General features: G+C 41.0%; 1 protein-coding gene across 2 annotated transcripts in view; it reads left to right on the forward strand.

Annotated features, from left to right (window-relative positions):
- LOC138676453 (long-chain fatty acid transport protein 2-like) overlaps positions 1-15,292 on the forward strand; it is a 180,308-nt gene that overhangs the window by 151,330 nt on the left and 13,686 nt on the right. For both annotated transcript variants that reach the window (XM_069765761.1, XM_069765762.1), the window contains exon 8: positions 13,212-13,410. In XM_069765761.1, the coding sequence (XP_069621862.1) occupies positions 13,212-13,410 (199 nt within the window). The remainder of the gene's footprint in view (positions 1-13,211; positions 13,411-15,292) is intronic.

Here is a 15,292-nt window from a genome sequence, read left to right on the forward strand (position 1 = left end):
CCATAATAACAGGGTCTGTGCCGCAGGACTGGCGTATAGCAAATGTGGTGCCAATATTCAAAAAGGGAACAAAAACTGAACTCTGAAATTATAGGCCAGTAAGCTTAACCTCTACTGTGGGTAAAATCCTGGAGGGCATTCTAAGGGACGCTATACTGGAGTATCTGAAGAGGAATAACCTCATGACCCAGTATCAGCACGGGTTTACTAGGGACCGTTCATGTCAGACTAATTTGATCAGTTTCTATGAAGAGGTAAGTTCCGGATTGGACCAAGGGAACCCAGTGGATGTAGTGTATATGGACTTTTCAAAAGCTTTTGATACGGTGCCACACAAAAGGTTGATACATAAAATGAGAATAATGGGGATAGGGGAAAATATGTGCAAGTGGGTTGAGAGCTGGCTCAGGGATAGGAAACAAAGGGTGGTTATTAATGGAGCACACTCGGACTGGGTAGCGGTTAGCAGTGGGGTACCACAGGGGTCAGTATTGGGCCCTCTACTTTTTAACATATTTATTAATGACCTTGTAGGGGGCATTCAGAGTAGAATTTCAATATTTGCAGATGACACTAAACTCTGCAGGGTAATCAATACAGAGGAGGACAATTTTATATTACAGGATGATTTATGTAAACTAGAAGCTTGGGCTGATAAATGGCAAATGAGCTTTAATGGGGATAAATGTAAGGTCATGCACTTGGGTAGAAGTAATAAGATGTATAATTATGTGCTTAATTCTAAAACTCTGGGCAAAACCGTCAATGAAAAAGACCTGGGTGTATGGGTGGATGACAAACTTAAATTCAGTGGCCAGTGTCAGGCAGCGGCTGCAAAGGCAAATAAAATAATGGGATGCATTAAAAGAGGCATAGATGCTCATGAGGAGAACATAATTTTACCTCTATACAAGTCACTAGTTCGACCACACTTAGAATACTGTGCACAGTTCTCGTCTCCGGTGTTTAAGAAAGACATAGCTGAACTGGAGCGGGTGCAGAGAAGAGCGACCAAGGTTATTAGAGGACTGGGGGGTCTGCAATACCAAGATAGGTTATTACACTTGGGGCTATTTAGTTTGGAAAAGCGAAGACTAAGGGGTGATCTTATTTTAATGTATAAATATATGAGGGGACAGTACAAAGACCTTTCTGATGATCTTTTTAATCATAGACCTGAAACAGGGACAAGGGGGCATCCTCTGCGGTTGGAGGAAAAAAGGTTTAAGCATAATAACAGACGCGGATTCTTTACTGTAAGAGCAGTGAGACTATGGAACTCTCTGCCGTATGATGTTGTAATGGGTGATTCATTACTTAAATTTAAGAGGGGACTGGATACCTTTCTGGAAAAGTATAATGTTACAGGGTATATACACTAGATTCCTTGATAGGGCGTTGATCCAGGGAACTAGTCTGATTGCCGTATGTGGAGTCGGGAAGGAATTTTTTTTCCCCAATGTGGAGCTTACTCTTTGCCACATGGGTTTTTTTTGCCTTCCTCTGGATCAACATGTTAGGGCATGTTAGGTTAGGCTATGGGTTGAACTAGATGGACATATAGTCTTCCTTCAACCTTAATAACTATGTAACTATGTAAGGGTAACAGGATAAAATGGATGCCAAACATTGTTGTACAATCTGTACTGAGTACGCTGATACCCCATATGTGGGGGTAAACCACTGTTTGGGCGCATGGCAGAGTTTGGAAGGAAAGGAGCGCCATTTGACTTTTCAATGCAAAATTGACAGGAATTGAGATGGGACGCCATGTTGCGTTTGGAGAGCCCCTCATGTGCCTAAACATTGAAACCCCCCACAAGTGACACCATTTTGGAAAGTAGACACCCTAAGGAACTTATCTAGATGTGTGGTGACCACTTTGGCCCACCAATTGCTTCACAGAAGTTTATAATGCAGAGCCGTAAAAATAAAAAATCATATTTTTTCACAAAAATGATCTTTTCGCCCCCAATTTTTTATTTTCACAAGAGTAAGAGAAGAAATTGGACCTCAAAAATTGTTGGCCAATTTGTCCTGAGTACGCTGATACCCCATATATGGGTGTAAACCATTGTTTGGGCGTATGGCAGAGCTCGGAAGGGAAGGAGCGCCATTGTACTTTTCAATGCAAAATTGACTGGAATTGAGATATGATGCCATGTTGCGTTTGGAGAGCCCCTGATGTGCCTAAACATTGAAATCCCCACAAGTGACACCATTTTGGAAAGTAGACCCCTTAAGGAACTTATCTAGAGGTGTGGTGAGCACTTTGACCCAACACGTGCTTCACAGAAGTTTATAATGCAGAGCCGTAAAAATAAAAAATCATATTTTTTCACAAAAATAATTTTTCGCCAACAATTTTTTATTTTCCCAAGGGTAAGAGAAGAAATTAGACCACAAAAGTTGTTGTGCAATTTGTCCTGAGTGCGACGATACCCCATATGTGGGGGTAAACCACTGTTTAGGCGCATGGCAGAGCTCGGAAGGAAAGGAGCGCCATTTGACTTTTCAATGCAAAATTGACTGGAATTGAGATGGGACGCCATGTTGCGTTTGGAGAGCCCCTGATGTGCCTAAACATTGGAACCCCTCACAAGTGACACCATTTTGAAAAGTAGACCCCTTAAGGAACTTATCTAGATGTGTGGTGAGCACTTTGACCCAACAAGTGCTTCACAGAAGTTTATAATGCAGAGCCGTAAAAATAAAAAATCTTATTTTTTCACAAAAATGATCTTTTCGCCCCCAATTTTTTATTTTCCCAAGGGTAAGAGAAGAAATTAGGAACTTATCTAGATGTGTTTTGAGAGCTTTGAACCCCCAAGTGTTTCACTACAGTTTATAACGCAGAGCCGTTAAAATAATTTTTTTTTTTTTTCGCAAAAATTATTTTTTAGCCCCCAGTTTTGTATTTTCACAAGGGTAACAGAATAAATTGGACCCCAAAAGTTGTTGTCCAATTTGTCCTGAGTACGCTGATACCCCATATGTGGGGGGGAACCACTGTTTGGGCGCATGGCAGAGCTCGGAAGGGAAGGAGCGCCATTTGGAATGCAGACTTAGATGGATTGGTCTGCAGGAGTCACGTTGCATTTGCAGAGCCCCTGATGTACCCAAACAGTACAAACCCCCCACAAGTGACCCCATATTAGAAACTAGACCTCCCAAGGAACTTATCTAGATGTGTTGTGAGAACTTTGAACCCCTAAGTGTTTCACTACAGTTTATAACGCAGAGCCGTGAAAATAAAAATTCTTTTTTTTTTTCACAAAAATGATTTTTTAGCCCCCAGCTTTGTATTTTTACAAGGGTAACAGAATAAATTGGACCCCAAAAGTTGTTGTTCAATTTGTCCTGAGTACGCTGATACCCCATATGTGGGGGGGAACCACTGTTTGGGCGCATGGCAGAGCTCGGAAGGGAAGGAGCGCCATTTGGAATGCAGACTTAGATGGATTGGTCTGCAGGCGTCACGTTGCATTTGCAGAGCCCCTGATGTACCCAAACAGTAGAAACCACCCACAAGTGACCTCATATTGGAAACTAGACCTCCCACGGAACTTATCTAGATGTGTTGTGAAAACTTTGAACCCCCAAGTGTTTCACTACAGTTTACAACGCAGAGCCGTGAAAATAAAAACCTTTTTTTCCCACAAAAATGATTTTTAGCCCCCCAAATTTTTATTTTCCCAAGGATAACAAGAGAACTTGGACCCAAAAAGTTGTTGTCCAATTTGTCTCGAGTACGATGATACCCCATATGTTGGGGTAAACCCCTGTTTGGGCGCACGGGAGAGCTCGGAAGTGAAGGAGCACTGTTTTACTTTTTCAATGCAGAATTGGCTGGAATTGAGATCGGACGCCATGTCGCGTTTGGAGAGCCCCTGATGTGCCTAAACAGTGAAAAATGAAACCCTAATCCAAACGCACCCCTAACCCTAATCCCAACTGTAACCCTAACCACACACCTAACCCTGACACACCCCTAATTCTAATCCCAACCCTAATCCCAACCGTAAATGTAATCCAAACCCTAACCCTAGCCCTAACCCTAGCCCTAACCCTAATGGGAAAATGGAAATAAATACATTTTTTTAAATTTTATTATTTTTCCCTAAGGCTAGGTTCACATTGCGTTAGGGAAATCCGTTTAGCGCTAGCGGATTGCGCTAACGCAATGTCTTTTTAGGTGTCGTGTTTAGTGGTCGCGTTAACGTCCCCGCTCTGGAAGATCGGGGATCGGACCTCGGGCGCGCCGCGGACGCTGCAAGCAGCGTCTGAGGCGCGCCACAAAAGAATGGCACCTTGCTAGCGCGAGCCGAAAATGGCACGCTCTAGCGATGCGCTACACCCGAAAATCACATTGCTGTCAATGGTTGTGCTAACGGACCCGTTGCACGGCGTTAATTGTGACATTTTCGCTGTGCAACGCTGCCCTTTAGCGTTAACCCATTAACGCAATGTGAACCTAACCTAACTAAGGGGGTGATGAAGGGGGGTTTGATTTACTTTTATAGCGTTTTTTATATCGGATTTTTATGATTGGCAGCTGTCACACACTAAAAGACGCTTTTTATAGCAAAAAAGTTTTTGCGTCTCCACATTTTGAGACCTATAATTTTTCCATATTTGGGTCCACAGAGTCATGTGAGGTCTTGTTTTTTGCGGGACGAGTTGACGTTTTTATCAGTTACATTTTCGGACACGTGACAGTTTTTGATTGCTTTTTATTCCGATTTTTTGTGAGGCAGAATGACCAAAAACCAGCTATTCATGAATTTCTTTGGGGAGGCGTTTATACCGTTCCGCGTTTGGTAAAATTGATGAAGCAGTTTTATTCTTCGGGTCAGTACGATTACAGCGATACCTCATTTATATCATTTTTTTTATGTTTTGGCGCTTTTATACGATAAAAGCTATTTTATAGAAAAAATAATTATTTTGGCATCGCTTTATTCTGAGGACTATAACTTTTTTATTTTTTTGGTTATGATGCTATATGGTGGCTCGTTTTTTGCGGGACAAGATGACGCTTTCAGAGATACCATGGTTATTTATATCCGTCTTTTTGATCGCGTGTTATTCCACTTTTTGTTCAGCGTTATGATAATAAAGCGTTGTTTTTTGGCTCGTTTTTTTTTTTTTTTTCTTACGGTGTTCACTGAAGGGGTTAACTAGTGGGCCAGTTTTATAGGTCGGGTCGTTACGGACGCGGCGATACTAAATATGTGTACTTTTATTGTTTTTTTGTTTTTTTTTAGGTAAAGAAATGTATTTATGGGAATAATATTTTTTTTTTCTGCTTTATTTAGGATTTTTTTTTTTTTTTTTTTTTTACACATGTGGAATTTTTTTTTTTAACTTTTTCACTTTGTCCCAGGGGGGGACATCACAGATCACCGATCTGACAGTGTGCACAGCTCTCTGTTAGATCGGTGATCTGACATACAGCCGGGCAGGATTAGAGCTGCAGCTGCAGCCTGATCCTGACCCGGAAGTGCTCCCTGCAGGACCCAGATGCAGCACCACGGCCATTTTGGATCCGGGGACTGCAGGGAGAAGACGCTCGGTACACGGTGAGTACATCACCGTGTACCGATCGTCTCAGGGAAGCCCGCAGGGAGCCCCCTCCCTGCGCGATGCTTCCCTGCACCGCCGGCACACCGCGATCATCTTTGATCGCGGTGTGCCGGGGGTTAATGTGCCGGGAGCGGTCCGTGACCGCTCCTGGCACATAGTGCCGGATGTCAGCTGCGATAGGCAGCTGACACCCGGCCGCGATCGGCCGCGCTCCCCCCGTGAGCGCGGCCGATCGCATATGACGTACTATCCCGTCCCTGGGAATTAAGTCCCAGGTCACCTGGACGGGATAGTACGTCATATGGGATTAAAGGGTTAAACGCAAATACCAGGATCAAATATTGCTACGTAACATCTGTAGGACATGTGCATACATATATATTACATGTTGGTAATTAGCATAGCCCACTCTATAAATGGAGGTGTCAGTTGTGTTATGTACAGGTGCTTTTCACAAAATTAGAATATCATCAAAAAGTAAATTTATTCCAGTTCTTCAATACAAAAAGTGAAACTCGTGTATTATATAGTCATTACAAACAGAGTGATTTATTTTAAGTGTTTATTTCTGTTAATGTTGATTATTATGGCTTGCAGGAAATGAAGACTCAAAAGTCATTATCTCAGTAAATTAGAATACTTTATTACACCAGCTTGAAAAATGATTTTAAAATCCAAAATGTTGGCCTACTGAAATGTATGCTCAGTAAATGCAATCAAAACATGGTCGGGGCTCCTTTTGCATCAATTACTGCATCATTTTGGCGTGGCATGGAAGCAATCAGCCTGTGGCACTGCTGAGGTGTTATGGAAGCCCAGGTTGCTTTGATAGCAGCCATCAGCTCATCTGCATTGTTGGGTCTAGTGTCTTTCATCTTTCTCTTGACAAGGTCAGGTAAGTTTGCTGGCCAATCAAGCACAGTGATACTGTAATTTTTAAACCAGGTACTGGTACTTTTGGCAGTGTAGACAGGTGCCAAGTCCTGCTGGAGAATGAAATTTCCATCTCCAAAAAGCTTGCAGCATTCCACTCCTTTCGAATCTCCCCCAAATTGTTGAATGGCCTTTTCTTAACAATCCTTTCAGGGCTGCGGTTTTCTCGGTTACTTGTGCGCCTTTGTCTACCACACTTTTTCCTTTCACTCAACTTGCCATTAATATGCTTGGATACAGCACTCTGTGAACAGCTCTCTCCTTGTGGAGTGTGTGAATGACTACCTTCTAAACATCTGTCAAGTCGGCAGTCTTCCCCATGATTGTGGAGCATACTGAAACAGACTAAGGGACCTTTTCAAATGCTTAGGAAGCCTTTGCAGGTGTTGTTTGCTAATTATTCTAATTTACTGAGATAATGACTTTACTTTTGAGTTTTCATTGGCTGTAAGCCATAATCATCAGCATTAACAGAAATAAATGCTTGAGATAAATCACTCTGTTTGTAATGACTTTATATAATATATGAGTTTCACTTTTGTATTGAAGAACTGAAATAAATTAACTTTTTGATGATATTCTAATTTTGTGAGAAGCATCTCTAGCTGACACTTGTTTGCAACTCCCGGGTTTCAAAAGAAATCTGATCCCAACTTTATGCCTTTAGATGCCATGGTCTATTTAGAGACAACCTGTCAGCAGGATTTTGGACAGTTAACTAAAGACATGGCTGTAATACAGGAAAGAAATATATCTTGGTACCGTGTTGGCCAGTAGATAGAAAAATATTTAGAATTGAGAGTCCTCAGTGGTTGATACCTTTTAATGGCTGACTGAAAAGATGGTAACAAACTGCAAGCTTTCGAGACTACATACGTCTCTTCATCAGGCAAAGACTAAAAGAAATTCTGAAGAATCACATATTTATGCACAACATAGTATAGAAAAAAAAACAAACCCACCATGAATAAGCCAGGTGACATGAAGCAGAATTACCATGGGTGATAAACAGTTACATCCATAAGAATTGGCCCAATATTTATGGATGTAACTGTTTATCACCCATGGTAATTCTATACTATGTTGTGCATAAATATGTGATTCTTCAGAATTTGTTTTAGTCTTTGCCTGATGAAGAGACGTATGTAGTCTCGAAAGCTTGCAATTTGTTACCATCTTTTCAGTTAGCCATTAAAAGGTATCAACCACTGTGGACTCTCAATTCTAAATATTCATGGCTGTAATAGACATTTGAAGCTGATTACAATGATAGCTGTTTTAAAGAGATCACGTTTCTTCTAATACAACCTAGAACTCATCCTGAAAGAAATGTTTCATCAAGGGAAAATTTTTAAAAGTTTGGGTCAAAATATACCTGCATGAGCTAATTGTAAAAAAAAAGTTTTTTTTTTAGTTTAATAAAAGATCAATATATATATATATATATATATATATATATATATATATATATATATATATATATACATATATATATATATATACACTGCCCCAAAAAATAAAGGGAACACTTAAACAGCAGAATACAACTACAAGTAAATGAAACTTCTGTGAAATCAAACTGTCAATTTAGGAAGCAACACTGTTTGACAATAAATTTCACATGCTGTTGTGCAAATGGAATAGAGAACAGATGGAAATTATTGGCAATTAGCAAGACACTCTCAATAAAGGAGTGGTTCTGCAGGTGTGGACCACATACCACATCTCAGTACCAATGCTTTCTGGCTGATGTGTTGGTCACTTTTGAATGTTGGTTGTGCTTTCACACTTGTGGTAGCATGAGATGGACTCTACAACCCACACAAGTGGCTCAGGTAGTTCAGCTCATCCAGGATGGCACATCAATACGAGCTGTGGCAAGAAGGTTTGCTGTGTCCAGAGGCTGGAGGCGCTACCAGGAGAGCAATCTGCTGCCTGCAACATCCATCAGCATGACCGGTTTGGCAGTGGGTCAGTAATGGTGTGGGGTGGCATTTCTTTGGAGGGCCGCACAGCCCTCCATGTGCTCGCCAGAGGTTGCCTGACTGCCATAAGGTACCGAGATGAGATCCTCAGACCCCTTGCGAGACCATATGCTGGTGCGGTTGGCCCTGGGTTCCTCCTAATGCAGGACAATGCCAGACCTCATGTGGCTGGAGTGTGTCAGCAGTTCCTGCAAGATGAAGGCATTGAAGCTATGGACTGGCCCACCCATTCCCCAGACCTGAATCCGATTGAACACATCTGGGACATCATGTCTCCCACCATCCACCAACGTCAAGTTGCACCACAGACTGTCCAGGAGTTGGCGGATGCTTTAGTCCAGGTCTGGGAGGAGATCCCTCAGGAGACCATCCGCCGCCTCATTAGGAGCATGCCCAGGCATTGTCGGGAAACCATACAGGCACGTGGAGGCCACACACATTACTGAGCATCATTTCCTTGTCTTGAGGCATTTTCACTGAAGTTGGATCAGCCTGTAACTTCATTTTCCACTTTGATTTTGAGCATCATTCCAACTCCAGACCTCCATGGGGTATTAGTTGTGATTTACATTGATCATTTTTAGGTTCTAATGTTCTTGACACATTCCACTATATAATGAATAAAGATTTACAACTGGAATATTTCATTCAGTGATATCTAGGATGTGGGATATTAGTGTTCCCTTTAGTTTTTTGAGCAGTTTGTATATAATATATATATACAGTACAGACCAAAACTTTGGACACACCTCTTTTAAAGATTTTTCTGTATTTTCATGACTATGAAAATTGTACATTCACACTGAAGGCATCAAAACTATGAATTAACACATGTGGAATTATATACTTAATAAAAAAGTGTGAAACAACTGAAACTATGTCTTATATTCTAGGTTCTTCAAAGTAGCCACCTTTTGCTTTGATGACTGCTTTGCACACTCTTGGCAAGCTTCAAGATGTAGTCACCGGGAATAGTCTTCCAACAATCATGAAGGAGTTCCCAGAGATGCTTAGCACTTGTTGGCCCTTTTGCCTTCACTCTGTGGTCCAGCTTACCCCAAACCATCTCGATTGGGTTCAGGTCTGGTGACTGTGGAGGCCAGGTCATCTGGTGTAGCACCCCATCACTCTCCTTCTTGGTCAAATAGCCCTTACACAGCCTGGAGGTGTGTTTGGGGTAATTGTGCTGTTGAAAAATAAATGATGGTCCAACTAAACGCAAACCGGATGGAATAGCATGCAGCTGCAAGATGCTGTGGTAGCCATGCTGGTTCAGTATGCCTTCAGTTTTGAATAAATCCAAACCAGTGTCACCAGCAAAGCACCCCCCACACCATAACACCTCCTTCTTCATGCTTCACGGTGGGAACCAGGCATGTAGAGTCCATCCGTTCACCTTTTCTGCGTCGCACAAAGACATGGTGGTTGGAACCAAAGATCTCAAATTTGGACTCATCAGACCAAAACACAGATTTCCACTGGTCTAATGTCCATTCCTTGTGTTCTTTAACACAAACAAGTCCCTTCTGCTTGTTGCCTGTCCTTAGCAGTGGTTTCCTAGCAGCTATTTTTACCTGTGCCTGCTGCACAAAGTATCCTCTTAACAGTTGTTGTAGATATGTGTCTGCTGCTAGAACTCTGTGTGGCATTGACCTGGTCTCTAATCTGAGCTGCTGTTAACCTGCGATTTCTGAGGCTGGTGACTCAGATAAACTCATCCTCAGAAGCAGAGGTGACTCTTGGTCTTCCTTTCCTGGGGTGGTCCTCATGTGAGCCAGTTTCTTTGTAGCGCTTGATGGTTTTTGCCACTGCACTTGGGGACACTTTCAAAGTTTGCCCAATTTTTCGTACTGACTGACCTTCATTTCTTAAAGTAATGATGGCCACTCATTTTTCTTTACTTAGCTGCTTTTTTCTTGCCATAATATAAATTCTAACAGTTTATTCAGTAGGACTATCAGCTGTGTATCCACCAGACTTCTGCACAACACAACTTATAACCTCAAACCCATTTATAAGGTAAGAAATCCCACTTATTAAACCTGACAGGGCACACCTGTGTAGTGAAAACCATTCCCGGTGACTACATCTTGAAGCTCATCAAGAGAATGCCAAGAGGTTGCAAAGCAGTCATCAAAGCAAAAGGTGGCTACTTTGAAGAACCTAGAATATAAGACATAATTTCAGTTGTTTCACACTTTTTTGTTAAGTATATATTTCCACATGTGTTATTTCATAGTTTTGATGTCTTCAGTGTGAATGTACAATTTTCATAGTTATGAAAATTCAGAAAAATCTTTAAATGAGGTGTGTCCAAACTTTTGCTGTGTACTGTATATATATATATATATATATATATACAGTGGGGCAAAAAAGTATTTAGTCAGTCAGCAATAGTGCAAGTTCCACCACTTAAAAAGATGAGAGGCGTCTGTAATTTACATCATAGGTAGACCTCAACTATGGGAGAGAAACTGAGAAAAAAAAATCCAGAAAATCACATTGTCTGTTTTTTTAACATTTTATTTGCATATTATGGTGGAAAATAAGTATTTGGTCAGAAACAAAATTTCATCTCAATACTTTGTAATATATCCTTTGTTGGCAATGACAGAGGTCAAACGTTTTCTGTAAGTCTTCACAAGGTTGCCACACACTGTTGTTGGTATGTTGGCCCATTCCTCTATGCAGATCTCCTCTAGAGCAGTGATGTTTTTGGCTTTTCGCTTGGCAACACGGACTTTCAACTCCCTCCAAAGGTTTTCTATAGGGTTGAGATCTGGAGACTGGCTAGGCCACTCCAGGACCTTGAAATGCTTCTTACGAAGCCACTCCTTCGTTGCCCTGGCTGTGTGCTTTGGATCATTGTCATGTTGAAAGACCCAGCCACGTTTCATCTTCAATGCCCTTGCTGAAGGAAGGAGGTTTGCACTCAAAATCTCACGATACATGGCCCCATTCATTCTTTCATGTACCCGGATCAGTCGTCCTGGCCCCTTTGCAGAGAAACAGCCCCAAAGCATGATGTTTCCACCACCATGCTTTACAGTAGGTATGGTGTTTGATGGATGCAACTCAGTATTCTTTTTCCTCCAAACACGACAAGTTGTGTTTCTACCAAACAGTTCCAGTTTGGTTTCATCAGACCATAGGACATTCTCCCAAAACTCCTCTGGATCATCCAAATGCTCTCTAGCAAACTTCAGACGGGCCCGGACATGTACTGGCTTAAGCAGTGGGACACGTCTGGCACTGCAGGATCTGAGTCCATGGTGGCGTAGTGTGTTACTTATGGTAGGCCTTGTTACATTGGTCCCAGCTCTCTGCAGTTCATTCACTAGGTCCCCCCGCGTGGTTCTGGGATTTTTGCTCACCGTTCTTGTGATCATTCTGACCCCACGGGGTGGGATTTTGCGTGGAGCCCCAGATCGAGGGAGATTATCAGTGGTCTTGTATGTCTTCCATTTTCTAATTATTGCTCCCACTGTTGATTTCTTCACTCCAAGCTGGTTGGCTATTGCAGATTCAGTCTTCCCAGCCTGGTGCAGGGCTACAATTTTGTTTCTGGTGTCCTTTGACAGCTCTTTGGTCTTCACCATAGTGGAGTTTGGAGTCAGACTGTTTGAGGGTGTGCACAGGTGTCTTTTTATATTGATAACAAGTTTAAACAGGTGCCATTACTACAGGTAATGAGTGGAGGAAAGAGGAGACTCTTAAAGAAGAAGTTACAGGTCTGTGAGAGCCAGAAATCTTGATTGTTTGTTTCTGACCAAATACTTATTTTCCACCATAATATGCAAAAAAAATGTTAAAAAAACAGACAATATGATTTTCTGGATTTTTTTTTCTCAGTTTGCCTCCCATAGTTGAGGTCTACCTATGATGTAAATTACAGACGCCTCTCATCTTTTTAAGTGGTGGAACTTGCACTATTGCTGACTGACTAAATACTTTTTTGCCCCACTGTATATATATATATACATACATACATATATAAGTAAATGTTAAGTTAGCATAACTTGCCCTGTAGGAGAGCGGTTAAACTCTATTTATGGATATGTATAGCTCGATGTTGGAAGTATCCATTGACGTAGATATTTTTAAGTATATTTTTGGCATTTTGACTTTCCTGTTCATGCACAAAAAATCATGATAAAAGTAATTGTGATATTTGCTTACTTTGCTTTTTGCTAATATCGTAATAGACTGGAATCATAATAACATTCGGAGCAGAACTATATAAACTGTAGAGTGTTATGCCTTGCGCAAGACCTAGGGATATGGTGCATGACACAGGGTGCAAAAAACAAAGCAAGATTTAATTTTCTTGAATCAATTTCTGTATATAGCACCGCCATATTCCACAGCGTTTTACAAACATCATCACTGTCCCTGTTGGGGTTCACAAGCTAAATTCCCTATCAATATGTCTTTGGAGCATGGGAGGATACGGGAGTATCCGGAGGGGACCCACCCAAACACAGGGAGAACATACAAACTCCTTGCAGATGTTCTCCTTGGAGAGATTCGAACCCAGGACCACAGCACTGTAAAGCAGTGAGCCACCGTGCTGTCATTGCGTCATGCATTTCCGCTTCACACCTGCAGTAGGCATACAACAGTTTATCTATTTTGCTCCAAGTTTTCCATTTACTGATTATATTATATGGGTATTTTTAAATGTTTAATATTGTCCTTCTATCTTAGGTGAGACTGGACTACTGATTGGAAGACATTTGACCAGTAATTCAATCGTTGCTTATGCAGGAGATAGAAGCCAGACAGAAAATAAGATACTTCACAATGTTCTTGAAAAAGGAGATACATATTTTAACACTGGAGATTTAATCATGGTTGACAAAGAAGGATTTATTTTCTTTCAGGATCGTGTAGGAGATACATTTCGGTAAATATTTTTATAAATTTGACACTATAAAATATGTATTGGATTCTCTAATCAATACTGTTTCAATTCCATAATTTATTCCATTTGAATCATACAGCGCTCCGTTTATACACAATTTTTAATTCTACCCTTTTTATTTGCTTTTTTTAATTTGTTTTTGGCATTTCGAAAATTCTTGCTAGAAGCCTATGGGGAAATTTCATAAGAAAAAGCATACCTCACAATGCTGTGTTTTGATAACTGTCTCAAAATGGCAACAGAAAAGGCAAAATACAAATAAATGTTTTGTGTTTAAAAATTCCACTGAAAAGCCTTTTATAAACATGCTTATGTACAGGATTCATTTAATCCACTTGTCCAGGGATGCATTAGGCTATGTGCACACGAAGAAAGGAGCTCTGCGGATTTTTCCGCAGCGGATTTTAGAAATCCGCAGGTAAAAGGCACTGCATTTTACCTGCGGATTTACCACGGTTTTTATGCGGATTTTGTGCCGATTCCACCTGCGGTTTTGCACCTGTGGATTCCTATTATGGAGCAGGTGTAAACTGCTGCGGAATCCGCACAAAGAATTGTCATGTTGCGGAATGTAACCCGCAGCGTTTCCGCGTGTTTTTTTCCGCAGCATGGGCACTGCGGATTGCGTTTTCCATAGGTTTTCATTGTACTGTAAACGCATGGAAAGCTGCTGCGGACCCGCAGCTGCAGATCCGCTGCGGATCCACAGCAAAATCTGACTGAATCAAGAAAAGATCATCCCATATAAACGGGAACACCTCAATATATACATGAAAAATACAATGCTTTATTAGTAGAAAACAGCACACAGCACAAGAAATGTTAAAAACACTTAAAATTGCAAAACATGCAGAAGATACCTTTACAAAAATCATGCCCTATTATAGGGGCAATGATAGCTCACACCTGTTGTCCACCCCAAAAGAATGGCATATACATAAGCAATATCACGTGCACAATTACACAGATTCTACAAAGAGGGTTCCCAGATAGCATACAATCCTGGTATAAATAAACCAACATTAAGCAGCTGAAAAACAAGTGTGGTTACACAAGTATCACAGTACCATATGGGTTAAAAAGAAAATAGTTGGTATGCTAGCAAGGAAGGTTATAATGCAGGGTAAAAGAATGTGGAAGCAAAGGGATTGAGATGGGGAAAATGCCCCATTCTAAAATTAGTATACCCTGCCTTCCATGGACCATCAATTCAGCAAGAAGGAACCAGCATTAATTAGGGGGCGCAAGCGGTGTGGGATAGGATCCCACGCGTATCGCCGCAGAGAAGTGCAGCTTCCTCAGGGAAAAGATAGCATGTAGTGCTGGATATGCAGCAAGTATATATAGGTACTCACAGTGATTAGGAAAATTGTAGACAGACTCTAAGTGTGTGCACAAACAATATGAAACATTGAAACAAAAAAGAGAAACAAAAAAGACAAAAAACAGAGAGACAAAAAACAGAAAACAAACTAGACACATAAATCACAACACACACCAAACATAAAAACATACAAAGGTATACGAACACAAACTGGCGACACAACCAACAGCCAAAAAACAACAAACAAGTAAATGAACAAATGAGTGAGATGTGACTGAAAGAACAACTGCCAATGACTATAGTAAAAGTACATAGATACCCATGCATATGAAAATGACAGGGGCTTACCGCCCTACAAGGCACTAGACAGTGAATCCAAAATATGATACAGTATTGAAAACTGTGAAAAGCTTATAAATAAATAAAAAAAAAAAAAAAAAAAAGGTTAATAAAATACCACAAGTAATGTGTACGTACAGTGGGGCAAAAAAGTATTTAGTCAGTCAGCAATAGTGCAAGTTACACCACTTAAAAAGATGA

Source organism: Ranitomeya imitator, chromosome 4, assembly GCF_032444005.1.
Source record: "Ranitomeya imitator isolate aRanImi1 chromosome 4, aRanImi1.pri, whole genome shotgun sequence".
In the NCBI taxonomy this organism is placed as follows: Eukaryota; Metazoa; Chordata; class Amphibia; order Anura; family Dendrobatidae; genus Ranitomeya; species Ranitomeya imitator.